Source organism: Sturnira hondurensis, unplaced genomic scaffold, assembly GCF_014824575.4.
Source record: "Sturnira hondurensis isolate 20B ecotype Veracruz unplaced genomic scaffold, ASM1482457v3 Scaffold0004136, whole genome shotgun sequence".
Taxonomy (NCBI): domain Eukaryota; kingdom Metazoa; phylum Chordata; class Mammalia; order Chiroptera; family Phyllostomidae; genus Sturnira; species Sturnira hondurensis.
This window is the reverse complement of record NW_028076767.1, coordinates 53624224-53641158: the sequence shown is the minus strand read 5'-3', so window position 1 is coordinate 53641158 and position 16935 is coordinate 53624224. Positions and strand designations below refer to the sequence as shown.

The 16935-nt window shown below is 40.8% G+C and overlaps 1 protein-coding gene across 3 annotated transcripts in view; it reads right to left on the bottom strand.

Annotated features, from left to right (window-relative positions):
- The window catches only part of ITGB6 (integrin subunit beta 6), a 154484-nt gene that overhangs the window by 42187 nt on the left and 95362 nt on the right, over nt 1-16935 (bottom strand). For all 3 annotated transcript variants that reach the window (XM_037044604.1, XM_037044605.1, XM_037044606.1), the window contains one exon: nt 265-354. In XM_037044604.1, the coding sequence (XP_036900499.1) occupies nt 265-354 (90 nt within the window). The remainder of the gene's footprint in view (nt 1-264; nt 355-16935) is intronic.

Here is a 16935-nt window from a genome sequence, read left to right as displayed (position 1 = left end):
CTGTTGCTTATTGTTATAAAAACATCCTCAACTTTATGATCAGGTGTATGATTTTTCTACCTTTGGGCCCACCTCCCAGGAAGACTATCTGCAAATAAAATGAACAAAATTCATACTTAGGCTGCAGTAATGCAGAGATTTTTCTCTGAAAAAGCATTCCCTCCACCAACAAACTAAAGTGCAGTTAACTGCCTAAAACACACCTCAGTTTTTTGGATATCAAAGAAATACAAAAAAACAGAAGCCAACTGTAAAACATCATACTTCATAAGCAGAGATGATCAGCTGCAGAATGTTTCCAGAGTCTTTCTGAAGTAGCCCTACTGTGGCTCCAGGAATGAGTTTTGCATAATTCTGTAAACAGAAAAGAATAAGTCAATCTTTGCTCACTGTAATTGAGAAACGTCAAGTGCGGGGTTCCGCCTGCTGGTTGAGAGCGCCTTTATTTAACTGGCTGGGGGCAACAGGCTCCTTGAGGGTAAACAAGCCTTACTCTGCGACTGTAGCCCTGCCTCCTGCGTGCTGCGTCTGGCAGCCAGGTGGGAAATGGACAGGCCAGGGTGTCGCTGGGGAAATCAAGTGTCAGTGATCGCTCTAGTCTACGGATGTGATTTATTTCACGACAGGAGACAAGTCTCAAATAATAGTAACACGTATATCCTTTGTCCAGAAAATCCTGGGCGTACTACCAGGAACTATTTTCCTTTCGTTTGAAACATTGCAAAAACCAAGATTTGGTACACACGGGCCCCTCACCGCCATCAGGTCACTTTGTAAGTCATTTAGTCCACGGGTGTTAATTGTCAATCTCTTGGCATGGAAAAAAAGTAAATTATTAGCTGCTTGCTGTGAATTTCCCCCTTCCCAGTGGTAATGGGCGCTCTTTTGGGATGTCAGTAGCCTGCCGTGGTTCTGCACTCATCACCACTGAGCGAGTCGGCATTCTCCACCTACACCGCTTCTCCTGAGTTGTGGTTCCCACCCGAGAAAGGCTCACAGTAAGAGTTCTTCAACACTCCAGGTATTGAGCTTGGCCAGGGAATGAAGCATTACAAAGAAGGGAATTTTCCAGATAGCTGAAAATTAACCCTCCCTTAAGGTTTATGTTTAAAACTATTTTCAGACAGAAAGGTTTCTAAAGTATACTGTATATACCTTATCTTCTTAAATAAAGAGTCCAAAGCATATTTTGACTTTTTTTTTTCTTGGAGAAATAAGAGTCACACTTATATTGACTGTAGCTCTATAATCACCAAAGGTTTCTAAAATCCATGACAGATCACTCCTATACTGAGTGGGTCCCAACTGCTATGCTGTTGCTTCTTTTATTCGTTTTTGAACAGTTTCTATGTTCTTGTTATGCTGTAAGTTATCACTTGCCTACCAATTTCCTGTTTTACTATTGTACCAGCATCTATTAAGTAGGCTTAATACGCTGTGTGACATCAAGAAGAGACAATCACTCTTTTTGTCAGATGAGGTCTTCTAAGTTGCTGTGTGCTATGAAATCAAATGGCTGAATTTATTAAGATTGTACATAGAAAATAGAAATAAGCTTTGAGTGAAGGATTTAGGGCATCTCCTGGATAAGCACAATATCCAATCTTGTTCCACAGAAGATTTAAGTAGCTTAGGAAATACACAAAACTTACTTAGAATTAATAATTATCCTCAGTTATAATTGTGATACTAAGTGGATAAATCGGGAGAAGGGGGACCAAGGAGAGGAACTGATACATCCAGGGTGGTGTTACAACAGGTCAGTGATGTTAGCACTGGCTAGAGGTGGTCGCCTGGGTTAAGTCCAAACTTTCTACATCTCTTGTATTTAAAGGGGGGCTTTTGTTTTAATTTATGGGTTTTGTAATGTTCCTATTATTTCATTGTTCATGATTGGGTTTCAGTTTGAATTTGATGGAAATCTGAATCCTTGAGAGTGTCAGCTCTTACTGTGCCTTGATGCTGTGTTTTATTACTGAAGGAGCTGTGGGCAGTAATCCAGGTAACATTCTTCCCGTTACCCTGTGCCCCATATTGCTGCCCGTTTGAGGTGGGCCCCACTCTGTTTCCCTGAGTCAGGTAGAACTTGTCAACTACAAGGAAGGCCCTGTTTTATCAACTTACCTTTTTGAATAAACACATGTCAAAAGGTCCATGAAGCATGAGGCTTGTGGTTAACAGCAAATACCTAAATAGGAACTTGAGTTTCACTCAAGTGGAGCTGGAATGTGTATAAATTAGACTAGTTCCAGAAGAGAAAGCAGAGGGAATCTTCAGAGCTTGATGAGGAAACATTTAGATCCTTTTGAAAAAGGGTGTCAAGGCTCTTAACTTTGCATAAAACTGCTATCCTTGGAAAATCCTGGCACCCAGAGGCTGAGGTGTGCTGGGTATTTTCCATAAGCACTAATTCAAGTGGCCTCCAGATTTTGGGTTAATTCTTGGTTAACAAAGCCAAATCCACCTCCTTCCTGAAGCATAATTATGATCCTGCATGTGGTATGACATTGGGCGGTTGGCTATTAGGACAAGTGCTTTAGCCCTAATTGTATTTGCTGATTGCCACCAGAGCCAGGGCAGAAGGAGCTGGCAGCCAGCAGCGGTGCACGGTGATAACACTGACAACTGTGCAGAGGAAAACGGTTAATTAATTTCTGGATCCTTATCCCCATCCCCCAAGCATTGCAAATAACTAACTGGAAACATGGACAACTTGGCTTCCTGGTCTAACACTGTAAAAAATTATACTTTAAATCTTGTAGTGTTATGATTACTGTAAATATCATGTGTCAGATGCCTTTCTTTCATTAAATCCCTAAAGTGCTATTATAAATTGTCCTGATTAAACATGTTTAATGTTAGAAAAAGGGTGCTTTTGCATGCCTGGATGTGGTAAATTATAGTATTGTACCTATAAAAGATGATTGTTGGATATTAAAACTGGTGTACTCTGAAAACACGATGTTACATGAGCTGATGAGAAATGCAGACTCTTATGCTTGGGCTTGAATTTCTTGGGTTTGAATCCCCTGCTATCTGTCCAAGGTTTATGCTAATTATGGATTTTCTCCCCTCCTCCCCACCATGCCACCCAGGAGTTTCTGAGGTTGCTTTTTTCATCCATGTTTGCAAGGTTGGTTTTTTTTTTCTGATTGCCTTAGTTTTTTTTACTTCCTTTGTCAAACCCTATTTATTTGTTCACTCTGCCCTCATCTCAAAAAAGACTTCTTTTTTGTCCCCCCAGAAGTCTACATTTGCTCCCTGGAAATCTCCGGTCAAGGCCAGATGTTAAGAAATAGGAGGTCACTGAGCGGGCAGGCATCCACGAATAGGTACTTAAGGAAGTGCCTGAATTTACACTCCGAGTTCCTCTCAGATGCTGACTCCAAGTCTCCATGTCTGGCTGTCAGAACCGACTGTCAGGCTTGTATACCTGCTCAGCTGAGGGCAGAGAACCATGCAGACACACTTGCTCTACCAGCTAGCCATGGACAGGCTGTTGGTTGGCTTTTTCCTAATTAAAAACAGACAAACAAACAAACAAACAAACAGATCTCAGGCTGAAGACCTTGGCACACCCTTGGCTGCTTTTGGTGCTCCCCTTGGCATTCCTGCCTATGGAAGGGATGGCTCCTGACAGTGACCTTCCTTCCTGCTTTGACCGTACTTCCTGTTGGGTTAGCTCTTATCTTCAGGTTCAGATCCTGGCTGTGTTCTGGGATATGGTTTACTATTAACTGAATCCTTGACTAGTATTGTGACTGGGTTTCTGCCTTGGATGGTGACTCTGCTGGACCTCTTCGTCCTACTTTTGTGATCTTTCTGCTATTGTCTCAAAAACTCCTTACCACCTCAGACACATTAGTCACCATTTTATACAGACCTCACTACTCATGCTCCTCATCAGAGGGCAGGAAACAGAGCTGGACTTCCCATGTATCTGCTAGCAACATCCTAATAAATAATTTGTAAAACCAAATATTTAGAGCAATCTGCTCCTTCTCCTTAGGCTGCTTGCTTAACTTTTTCTGTCTCACTAATATTGAGGGATTTTATGCTCAGCTCTGTTTATTTTCAACATTATATTATTAACAAACATCAGTTCTCTGGTCTTAAACTGTACTTACTAAGTGTATTTTGAAAAATACATTTACTAAAAGGTTGGCTTGTCAAGACTCAGAATCTATGATACTAAATGATCTGTTTACAAATATTCCTCTAATCTCTCAAAGTACTTCTTTTTTTGTCATCATGTTGTACTTCTCTAGTTAGTGGCTCCTGTTTGTGCATTCTTGTTCCCTCCCACAATTTTAAAAGTAGTATATAACACAAGCACAGTGTTAGAAGTAATAAGTATACAGTCCAATGAATACTTAAAAAGAAAACAAGCACATTTTACTCACCAAGATTAAGAAACAGCACATAATTAGTGCCCTGGAACCCTCCCTTCCTTCCAGTGTCCTTGCCTCCCCCTCATTATCACTTCCCTAAAACCCTAACCACTGTTTTGACATTTATCACTATAGAAACGTGAGGGAAGTATCTTTGTTGTCTGAGGGGAAACAAAAATGAGTTAAGTAGGACACCAAAAGCACTACCTATAAAGAAAGAGATTGATAAATAGAATATAAAATTAAGAATTCCTGTTCTGAAAAGATGCCTTAAAGAGAGTGAAAAAAGAGCCACGAAGTGGTAGAAAATACCTGTAATACTTGCATTTGATTTGGTACCAGAATAAACAACTTCTGTGAGGACTCAGAGACATATGAAAATATGCTCAGCATCACTAGCCATCAGAGAGATGCAAGTTAAAATCACAATGAGTTATCACTTCACACTGGTCAGAATGGCCATCATAAACAAATCAACAAACAAGTGTCAGTGAGGTTTGGAGAAAAGGGAACCCTAGTGCACTGTTGGTGGGAATGCAGACTGGTGCAGACACTGTGGAAAACAGTATGGAGTTTTCTCAGAAAACTAAAAGTGGAACTGCCTTTTGACCCAGCAATTTCACTGTTAGGATTATACCCTAAGAATCTTGAAACACCAATGCAAAAGAACCTATGTACCCCAATGTTCATAGTAGCACCATTTACAATAGCCAAGGGCTGGAAGCAACCTAACTGCCCATCAGTAAACGAGTGGATCAAAAAACTGTGGTACATTTACATAATGGAATGCTATGCAGTAGAAAGAAAGAAGGAGCTCCTACCTTTCATGACAGCATGGATGGAACTGAGAGTATTACGCTAGGTGAAATAAGCCAGGCAGTGAAAGACAAACACCATATGAACCCTAATCAACAAAACAAACAAGCAAGCAAAATATAGCCAGAGACATTGAAATAAAGAACAAACTGACAGTAACCAGAGTAAATGGAGGAGGTAGATAACGAGGGAAAGAGAGAAAAGGTTATCAAGGTACCTGTATAAAGGACCCAAGGACAAAGCCAAAACTGGGGTAGGACTGAGGGTGGGAGGTGGGGGGGGAGGGGAAAGTGGTGATGGGCAAGTGGAGACAACTGTGTTCAAACAACAATAAAAATTATTGAAAAAAGAAAATATCTTCTATATCAACAAGGAAAAACCATCTTCATAATAGTAGATGTACAGGAGGCAAAAGAATATGTGAAAATGAGGCCTGACAGATAGGAAAATTCCTGGCAAATGAAATAGGGAAACTGAGACATGTGTCAGGGAGCAATTTACAGCCAAATACAAAATGTCACCCCCCTAGAGATAACATCTAGGCCTCATCCAGGCCCAGAAAAGCAGAAAACCAGGTGGGAAAGCCAGAACCAGCTGCAGTGACTGAACTGCCCTGTCACTGACCAATCAGTGGAGACCATGACCCTGAAAGAGCACACCTGAAAACTGATATTCTGCTGAAACCAGTTATTCCCCTGAGACCAGCCCAAAGATCCCCACCTGAAAGAGAGGTAGAAGCCTCAAGACAAAGGATTCAGTGCTCACACTCTCCCTCTGGCGGGGCAACCCCTGCCATTCCCTTTCCCTTTTGCTTCCCCCACTTCTTTCTTCACAGGCATGCATCCCTTAACTCTGCCCTAAACTCTAAGACAATAGATAGCTGGCAGCTTGACTCAGGATGATTGCCTGACCTGTCCCAAAGCTCATTTCTATGACTTCCCAGTGAGCTAAGGCAGCCCTGCCCAGATTTTCCTGTTGCTTCTTCTACGCTAAGTCTTTCCTTGTTACACTGTCTTCAGCTTTAATAAATGTATCCTCATAGCCACCTGACTCAGGTTGTGAAATCTTTTCTACATGAAGTCAAGAACCCACCCACTACAACTGTCCCTAGGCGGACCCTCGCAGGGCCAGTCCCTGTCTAGTAAGACCAGAACCAAGTCCTCATGAGCAGTTGACACAGTTACTAATTTAGAGGGCCTTACAACAGAATGCAGAGGTCCTCACAAAGCCTCCCGACACCCCCAAGCATCTCCTGCCTTTGGACACATCCTCCCAGAGGATGTGTTGTCATGGGGACTCAGACCCAGCCTTGGGGAAGCAGCAGGAATGCCTGGGAAAGGGAATACATCGTTCTTCATCTCCTCAGTTCCACATAGCTTGCCGCTCTGGTGCAGTGAGCCCATGCTGCTGGTAGGGCTAAAGATGCCCAGAACTCTCCTCTTACCATCAGCTGGGAAAGAATAACTCGCAATTAGCAGCGTCATCTCTTTCATTCTTCAAAGAAGAATATTATTTAGTTATCGTTATATCCTTGTTTTACTGACAAGATACTGAGGCCCAAAGAATTTTGTTAACTTGCCCGTGGTCATCCAGCCAGGAAGTAGCAGAGCTGGACCCACCTGTCCGGCCCTAGAGCCAGATCTCTTACCCAGGCTGCTGGTGGGAGATGCCTAATATGGTCAATGGGCGTCATGGTCTGGTGATGTCATAGGTGAGCCTGAGAGAGGTTAACAAGTAAGCCTATATTAACTGGATGTATTTGCTTCTGAGAGCTGCTGTAATTAAGTCCCACAAACTGGGACCCTTGAAACAACACAAATGATTATCTCATAGTTCGGCAACCCAGAAGTCTGAGATTCAAGTGTCAGAAGGGCCATGCTCCCTCTGAAACCTGAAGAGAGAATCTGCCCTTGCTTCTTCCTAACTTCTTGACTTGACTACACATCACTTTGGTCTCTGCCTCCACAGTCACGTGGTGTTCTTCCCCTGTGTCTTTGTCTGCGCCTCTTCTCTTCCAAGTCCACCAGTCATATTGAAGTAAGGGCCAGTCCTGCCCAACTGTGACCTCATCTTAACTAATTACATCCAAAAGGCCCTATTTCCAAGTAAAGTCACATTCTGAGGTGCTAGGTGTTAAAAATTTAACGTACCTTTTGGGAGGGACACAATTCAGTCCCTAACACTCTGCTTGAGTTCTTTTGACATTTTAACCTGTAAACCCTTAGTGTGAGCTGGAGAAGTGAGTACCTTGCACCATCTCAGAGCTAATAAGTGGTAGAAACAATGCTCACCCTGCTGCACCAGGCCCTGCAAGAACCTGGTGCAAGTGCCAACAGCTATTGAGGGTGAGTCTCATTAAAAGTCACAATAATAATGCCTTGCATTTACAAGTAGGGACTTAGAGATTATAGAATACCTTCATACCCAAAGCAAAAAGAAAGGAAGAAAAAAGGTGGCCATAATCAGTTTCAAAATGAAAGGCTATCTTTTGAAAGAAATGTAAGAAGTAATGAAACCATAAAGGTAAAAAAAAAATTCCTGGGGGACTGTATTGTGCTCTTTATCTGGTCAAAGGAAAATAGCTCTTTGCTGGTGAAACCTTGCGTTTGTCAAGCAGTGTGCTTCTTCCAGAGCTAGGGGCAGGCTGGGCTGGGTTTGCTGAAATAAGCCCTCTTCTGAAAACATTCAGAGGGCTTTCTTAGCGTGAGGTCTTTCATTCTTGTGAGGTTTTATTTGGCTGATTCTCACGTTCATTGTTGGTAAATGGGGGGCTCCCAGTATTATGCAAAAGTTTACCCCCAGGCTGGGCAGTGTTACTTGGACACTCAAGATTCCAAAAAGAATATGTAATTGTTTCTGGCATGAGGTATGGGGAATGTCTGTCTCTAGGTTGCCTGATATTTGCTTTGCCTTCAGGCTTTCAATCGTCAGCATTCCACAGTCAGGCAGGCAGGGATGGGAGTGTGCTAATTAGATCAGGTGCTTGATCTTGAAGTCTGCACCGGCAATGACTAGTAGTCGGCTTCAGCTTTGGAACTTTTGAGCACTACCTGTTTTTTCTCCCAGTCTGCCAGGGAATGTAATTATCTTGTCAGCCAAGAAGCTGTAGTACAGAGCTGAACGAGTGCTCAAGCGCCCGGCAGCAGTAACAGAGTGATAAGAAAAGACAAATGGACCCACCGTGTGTGACTGTTCTGAGACAAACAAGTACAGAGAGGCATTGGAGAATAGAGACTTAAAGAACAAAGAGGCTACTTGGAATATTTGTTACTAAGGATTCCACAGATCATCTCTTAATAAGATTACCTGGCCTTTTGAGAAGAATTTACAGACCTTTGCTGGTGAAGGCAAATCCGAAACCTTTAGGGAGCTCTTTTAAAATGGAAGCCATGTTGTGTTCACTGGCATGCTTTTTTATTTCGCAGACCAAATGGCAGGAAATAAAAGTTTGAAAGATGACTACTAGGAACACAATGAAGGGGAGCAGAAAAAACAGGTGTACGTACAAGGACTGCTAAGGAGGTACAGGCCCTCCTACCTCAAGTGTGGTGGGTGGACTAGCAGCATCAGCAGCATCAGGGGGCTTGTGAGAAATGCAGAATCTCAGGCCCCAGTCCAGACCTGAGTCAGTCTGCATTTTAACAAGTTTAACAGGTGACTGGCTACACCAGGGAACATTTGGAAGAACTTGATGCCTGGGTCTCACACTCAGAGATGCCAATTTAATTGTTTCAGGGTGTGGCCTGGCTATTGGGTTTTTTAGAAAGCATCACAGGCAATTCTAAAGAGCACCAGAGTTTAAGAATTGCTGGTGTAGTATGGTCTCATCAGGAAGGGCCAAAGCAATTTGAAAAATAAAGGCGTTATGTTTTTACACCTATATATCCATAATTCAGAATGTGTTCTCAATTATAATGTAGTTCAATATTTTGTTGACACCTAAGACATTTATTTGCTATTCACCAATAAAAGTGGTGTTTTTGAATGTCTGTTACCCACAGAATAGCACCATACTTACTACCCTTTGTCTTCAAGACTGATGGTCTGGTTTTAGCCTACCTCTCCCACTTCCTCTTGTTTTACCCTGGTTTACATCAACTGACTAGCCTTTTTTCAGTTTCTCAAACACACTAAACACTGAGTCCTTTACTGCTTCAGGGCTTTTGCATATACCTTCTCCTCTTGAAAACTGCTCAACCTTCAGCTTTATAATTTTAACAGTAATATGCTTGCTTTCTCTGACTCTATCTTCATTCTAGCCTGAATTTCTTTCATGGCTGCCAGGCTAACAGGTTCTGATATAGATTTGCTAATTCCTCTAGATTAACTAGAGGGATTCTTAAGTTTTTGGAAGAATAGCCCCTTGCCAAAAGGTGCCCTTTCTAAAGAATTAGGGAAATATGTACAAAATAATAATTGTTTATCAAAGACTTACAGGAGCCTCCAGACTGAACTCTAAGGTGAACTATAAAAGTCCTTGCATTAGAATAGGATAAATTAGTTATAGGACAAAATAAACTAAATATAATTGTGGCTTTTATAACTTTTTGTTGAAAAATACTACTAATTTTAAATCAGTTGTTTTTCAGACATAAGAAAACTTTCTGTTTCTTAAAACAATTCGGTAAAATATACTTTCATAATCAATATTGAGTACTGAGGCATTTATATTTTTCTCCCTACATGATCCCTCTGGAATTTGAAGCTCTTAACAAGTGAGTATTGTTCTTTCCATAGCAATATGTTTGCGTAAATCCAATAGAAATCTGATTTCTTTATAAGAAGACACATAAAGCCAGTTGCCAAAAGTGATTTTTATCAACAAAATCTTTGTCTGTTATGTCATGATCACAGAAGTCTTGCCTCAACTCTGGATGTCATAAGAAAGCTGTAAGGAGTTAAATTGACTTTGAAGTAAATAAAAGCTGCTTGGAGAAATGGACTGGTACCTTGCTTGGTCATGTGGTTTGTGAAAGTCTTTCCAGGTAAGAAGCAAAGGTTACTTTCTTGAAAGATGACATGGTAAGAACTTCAAGACATTTTGGGGACCTGAAGAACTTGAAAAACTCTCCCAAAACTGCAGGTACTGTAGGCAAAGCCTGATGGCAGCTATGTGGCTTGGCTTCCCAGTCCTGAGGGGCTAATTAAAATTCAATCTGGGAATTCCTTACAGAATTCCAGCAAAGTACATTTAAGAAAGCTTATATGATCAATTGCTATTCCTGTTGTGTTTATACAAATAACCAGGCCAAATTGAAACTGGACTTAATACAGTGAATAAATTGGTCTTGATTTGGCTCTTTGATAAAAAACAAGGGTGATATTAGGGGACAATTAAGTTTCAATAAAGTCTGTTATATGTAATTATGGAAAGTATACTCTAATTCAGTGAATTGTTTGTAAAATTTTATTCCTCACCTGTGAATTAGACTGGATCCTGAATTTCTCCAGTTTTCTTTCTAACTACTGTTTCATTTTTCCTTCATCCTTTGGTTTTGAATTATTTAGAAATACTGATGCAGTATCAACCATACAGAATTTACCTGAGCACCTGATGATATCACCAGAGATATTTACACTACAGATAAAGAGAATATATCAGGTTGTCACTGCTTGATTTCATTTCATCAAAAGCCTGCATTTGGAATTCTTCTTATCTCATACTCTTGCAGACTTATAAACTGGTTTATGGCTTTCTGTGTTTATTAACCTTTGTGTTCTTTCTGTTTTCATAGAATGTATACTATGACCTTGTTTACTTGGTTTATTTGTCAGGTTCTTGGGGATTGTCTGGTTGGATTCTGCAGAGGCAATACCTTCCCCCAATGGATGGGAATGCTGGCTGCTAAGAACCACTGCTCAGACTGTTGGGTCTGTAGAGAGTTCCTGACCACAGCCTCTGCCAGCCTGTTATGGTGGATCCACCCTATGAACCAGACATGCTGGGACTGGCTGCAAATCTTGAACTTTTCTGACCCCTCTCTTCAAACAGACGCATGAGAAGGTGTTTTACCTCATGAGAGAGTAGGCTAACCACACCAAGCCATAGCTCACGTATGCAGTTTGGGATGGTGCAGGGTGGCTGTCAGCATTACAGGTAGAAGTATGATAGCCCATACCCATGTGTACTGAATGCAGAAACGAGACTGAAAATGCAACTGCAACTCATGGGGTGGATACCAGCAACCCTTCACAAGAATATTATGGTATTGACTGCTACAGACTATTGGTGGCATTCCTTCCTCTTGGGTCTCTTTGGCTTCTGCATTGCACCTTTAGTCTTAGGGTGTAGACTTTACTGTATCTTTTTTACCAGTGGTATGTAAATGCAATGTGCCAGCATGCTTACTGCACAGGTCCTCTATCCGAAGAATTAACATGAAGAATATGAGGTAGAAGAGGAATGTTGGAGTGGAGGGTGGGGTCAATGGATATAGCCCTTTCTCCCCCTGTGACTGAGGGCTGATCAGGGGGCCCCTGGCCAGAAGAATATGCATTGTTTTGGAAATGGACTATAATTCTCTTCTGATCCTGTTTTGGGAGTGGCTTCCTGTCTTGTGACTGCTTCTTGACCTTTTTCTTCTGTACATACACACTGACATTACGTAGCTCTGGACCATATGTAGGTTTGTGCAACCCGGACTTATACTGCCTTTGTCTGGGACCCCTTATAATGAGCCTCAGGCTGGAGGAGGTGCGGTCTCTCTTGCACTGACCTGCCGCCATCGGTGCACTCTCCTGTTATGTGAGTAATGGTATGTCCACATCTGCTAGCCCTTTGGGTGGGTTTTTTAAGGGATATTGCAAACATTCAAGCAGCTCCCTAGTTTGGAGCTCCTATGTTGTACACACAAACGTTGAATGGCAACATAATCATTTCTTGAAAGGAGTCTTCCCTGAAGATCCGATCGAAGTAAAATCTCCATCCCTCCCCTTTCATTATTCTCCATCCCTACCCACTGTTTTTTCCCAGTTTTCAGTAAATTTTTCAAGTTTTTAGTAAGTAGGTCCCAAATATTACATGGGACATACTTATACTAAATAATTATTTGTTGCTTATTCAAAATTCAAATTTAACTGAGCATCCAATATTTTTCTGTGCTCAATCTGGCAATTCTATAGAGAAAAATATGCCAACCCTGAATTAGTGAATGAAGTATGCCCAAATTGTTCAAGCTGGACAGTATTTTCTTTTTCTAAAATTTCTTCTTTACTTTTTAAACATTGAATATACAGGGGCAACAGAATATTGAGCAATTAAGTCATTAATGAATTACTACTATTCCCTTTGTAGCATATTTCAGGCTCTTTCAGATAACTAGGCACAAAATTAAAATATATAATACTCCCAGACTCTTCTTATGTCCAGGGGGCTATCACATTAACTTGTCTGTCATGCCTTGATGCCAAGTGTAACTATTTGATAGGTTCTGCCACACAGAGAATGCTTGCTAGGCTTCTGCAGTTAGACTTCTGCAGGGTGATCTCAGTCAGAGTGAGCTTCCTTTAAGCATAGCTGTAATCTGGGGTGGCCAGAGTGGCCAATTGCAGCCTCAGGAAAGACTTCAGGGAGCATATGAGTAACTGAATTGAATAGGAATGTCTGCATCCTGTGGGGCTCTGAGATAGCGTAGAGAAGGGAAACTATACAGGTTTGAGGCCTGTGCAGTACACAGAGGAGCCTTTGGAGAAACTGAGTGTTATTCACAGGTGTTGGAGTCCTCACAAAGGGGGATATAAAAACATATACCAAAAATAATCTGTTGGTCCTATTAAAGTTGCCACATAAAGGTGTAAAAAGTCATCAAGTATCAAAAGTAACCTGGTAAGTAAAAATGTAGTAATTGTGATGTTCGGGAGCTGCTGGTAGGAGGAGAGCAAGTTTGCTTTTATTTTAAAGCAGCCACCATATAAGTACAGCGAACACAATTCTGAATTTGGTGGAATGACCTTGATTTCATTCAGTTATTCTTGTCAATAAAAGTGATTGTTTGACACATAATTAAATGCAATTTTTATGCCTTTGTAAGAATGTAAATATATAAACTCATTCAAAAAGGAGAAAATACTTAATATGTACACTATGATGCTAATTATGTTAAAATATGTAAATGCATGTAAAGAAAAATGAGAAGACTTATTCTAAAATGTCAAGAATGGTTAGCTATGTCTGAGTGGTGAGTTTTGAGTGATCTTTATTTTCTTCTTTGTGCTTTTCTGTATCCCTACTCTTTTCTTTCCTTCAAACAATATGTTAGTTTTACCGTCAAAAAAGTAACTTAAAAGTGTGTGGTGAGTTTTGGGGGGGTGTCACAATCCCACCTTGTCAGTAGGAAAGTAACTGATACAACCACTTTGGAGAGCCACTTGGACACACCCAGGAGACTTGAGGATGCCATTCCCTGTGACCTGGGGACTTCACTTCTACAAATGGATCCTGAGTAGAGAACATGTGTGCAAGAATGTACACGGCTGCACATTTGTAATGTTGCCCAGTAGAAGAGGTCAGATTCCCTCAGATGCAGCAAATACACTTAGTGGAACATGCATGGCCATGGAAAGAGTAAATGGGAGCCCCGTGTCTCTCCATGGACAAGCCTAAAAGAACATAACACTGAGTACAACAACGTGCGTGTGCTTACTGTCACTTAAACATGGCTAAAATGGTCAATTTTGTTTGTAGATTTTACCATAATTAAAAAACATAATATCAAACTGTAGAGATAATATGAAATTAAACTTGTAAGAGTAAAAGGTGGAAACCTGTACTTGAACAACAATTTTAAAAATTTCTCTGAAGAAAAAAGAAATTAAACTTGTAAACCCAAATGATGTAATTATTTATGGATATACATATAATTTGGTAGTACAAAAATAAACATGAGAATAGTAAACACTTGAGTGAAGGAACACGGAACTTATTTCTAAGGAAAGAAAGAGCGGTGGGGTCAGATGGAGCTGGACACGTTATACAGCAGAAATGTGCGTCTGAAACATTTTATTTCTTTAAAAAATCTGAAGCAAACATGGAAGCAAAACGTTAAGCTTTGAGAAATCTGGGTAGTAGACATATGGCTGTATATTGCATCACTCTATTTTTCTTTGTGCTTGAATTGTGTCATAATGAACCTACAGCCTTTGTCAGGGCCTGTGTCTCCTTCCCCCGCTTTGGTTGGAGGTGTAGACAGTGATTACCATAGACAGTAGCTGTTTTAGATGGTTGACCAATGCCCTCATGCTTCTTAGCCTGTTCTTACCAACAAGAGCTTAAATAATCTACAAGGCAGAATCCAAATGTTTCTCTTTTTTCCACACATTTAAAACCTGTATTTATCTAAATTAACAGCAATATCAAAAGACCCTAGTGTTTACTGGCCTTGAAGGACACCACCATTTATAAGAATTTCACCTTTCTGTTTACCTGTCAGACAGCTCTGCTCTACCCTTAGGCCCCAGGCTTTCACTGCTCAGTGACTTTCAAAGTCAGTTACTTTATATAAAATTCTAGTGGCTGTAAACTACCATGTTCTTTCACTACAGCAGTTCAGGTTCAATTGTTCCTTAAGCTCAGTGGTTGAACCTGTGGACCCCATCTGCCTAGGTTCAAATCCTGGCTCTCCCATGTAACTTGCTTTGTTATTTTGGGTTCTACAGCCATCAGATGGAGATTAAATGATAAAATGAGTTAAAATACCCCTTGGCGTCCACATAATGAGCCCTCAGCAAACCTTCCCTTTTATTCTTATAATCATAGCTGCAGATGATCTCTGGCCTTCAGTTTCCACCACTGCAAAGTGAAGGAGTGGGCCAGGCACCCCCACCTGTTCTTAGTACAACACTATGGGACTATCAGCATCAAAGATAGTTTATGATTGCCACTTAATTTGCTGCCCCATTTAACAAATAGAAAATTGTAAAAATAGAGACAGATATGAAAACTCTAGCCCCTTGGCAAAATTCTGCCCTGGGTCTCTTTTCAGAATGCAACTTCTAAAATGCCCTTATCCTGTTTATTGGTCTATGAGTCTGTTAATGTTCTATGAGACTTACTGGGGGAGGCTCTTTGTCTTATGCTCCTCTATAGTCAGAAACCGTGGTTCTTGAAAGGAGCTCAGGAAATGTTTGCTGAATGGATGAATAAATGAATGGGTGCAATCAATAGTGTCTTGGTTCCAACCATATGCTAGACACTCTGGGTGTTCTGTAAATCTTGAAATATGTAGGTCTTGTATTGCTGAAATGCTATGTTGTATTTCTACATGGGTTGGCTTAGTAGGGCATCAATTAGTATTTTTTCCGTGTTTTCTGTCTGGATTATGAGCCTTCACATTCTTTAGAAGAAAAGTACTACATGGAATCTAAGGGGTAGCTACCGATGAATTTCATGATTGCAATTTATTAATAAGACTGGAAATACTTCTAATAACTTTGCCTTGGTAGTCTGAAGACATGAGTCTTATGTCCAAATCGTCCCTCCCTGAGAGAGATTTTGATTAATGAGGAAAAGTGTAGGCAGCTGGCTCGCCTCAGTCTTTGTTCCCAGATACCTCAATTAAAGAGAGATCAAAATCCTTCTCCATTATACCTGAATTAAGAGCAATTTATTAACTCGACAGATATTTTTCATAATCCACAAAAATTTTTAATATTCTTAGAAGATTTTGTTTTTTCTAAAAGCATGAATTTGAAATCCTCCATTATAGGATGAAGTTGATGGGATAAAACATAATTAACTCTCTACACCATGCCCTAAAATGAACTGCATCAGAGCTAACTCCAGGCTATCTGTGCGGAGATCACTGGAATTCGAGGTGATGTTCCCCTCCAGATTGAGTCACTGACCACTAAAGCTGTCATTCTGTGTGCGTATGTGTGTGTGTGTGTGTGTGTGTGTGGTAAAAACTGGGGCCAGAGATAAAGGGATTTTCATCCAATCTAAACTGTTTTGATCTTTTCCCACAGTGTACATTATAAAACAAAATAATAACAAAACAGCTAACAAATGGTAGAAGGATCCAATTTTTGTTTTATCTTCCCCCCTAATTTCTCTGCCTCCTTTCAACTCTCCTGCTGCAGTGAAAAGCTCAAAAGATGAGAAAAAAAAAAAGGAAAGAAGTGAAATAAAAACTGGGTTATTGATTCCTGAAAAATTGAAATTTGTACACGGTCGATACTTTTCACAAGCTACAACAGAACATCCGGCTCAGAGTGTATTGTGGCTACTCCCCATGCTTGTTTTTAGATATAATGACTGTCAAGAGGGTGGTTACTCAGGGGTTTTCCTTTCTTTTCATGGAAAAGCTCTGGAGCTTTTCCAGCCAGTTGGCCCTAAGGTCGATGGTGGAGTGCTTGTTTCCTCTCCGGTGCCACCTGTGTCAAAGTTGAAGGGAAGGGGGGTGCTGGGACAGCCAGGGCTGCAGGGGTGGTGGTGGCAGCACTGGGTCAGGCACCCCAACCTGTTCTTGCTCATGGGCTTCCTCAACCTTAGTAGGTGTTTGTCGCCCAAAACTCCAAGTCCCTGTTTAGAAACTTTCAGTCAATTTGAGAAAGATAGGTACTTACATTATAATTTTTAAAGAATTCATTCAACAAATACTTATTATATATGGAGAACTGCATCTGTGATTCTTACTGTATAAGTAAGAATACTTGCTGTATATGGAGAATTGTATTTCTGAAGAAATGCACATACTGTGTATGTGCATCTACTGTATACGGAGAATTGGCC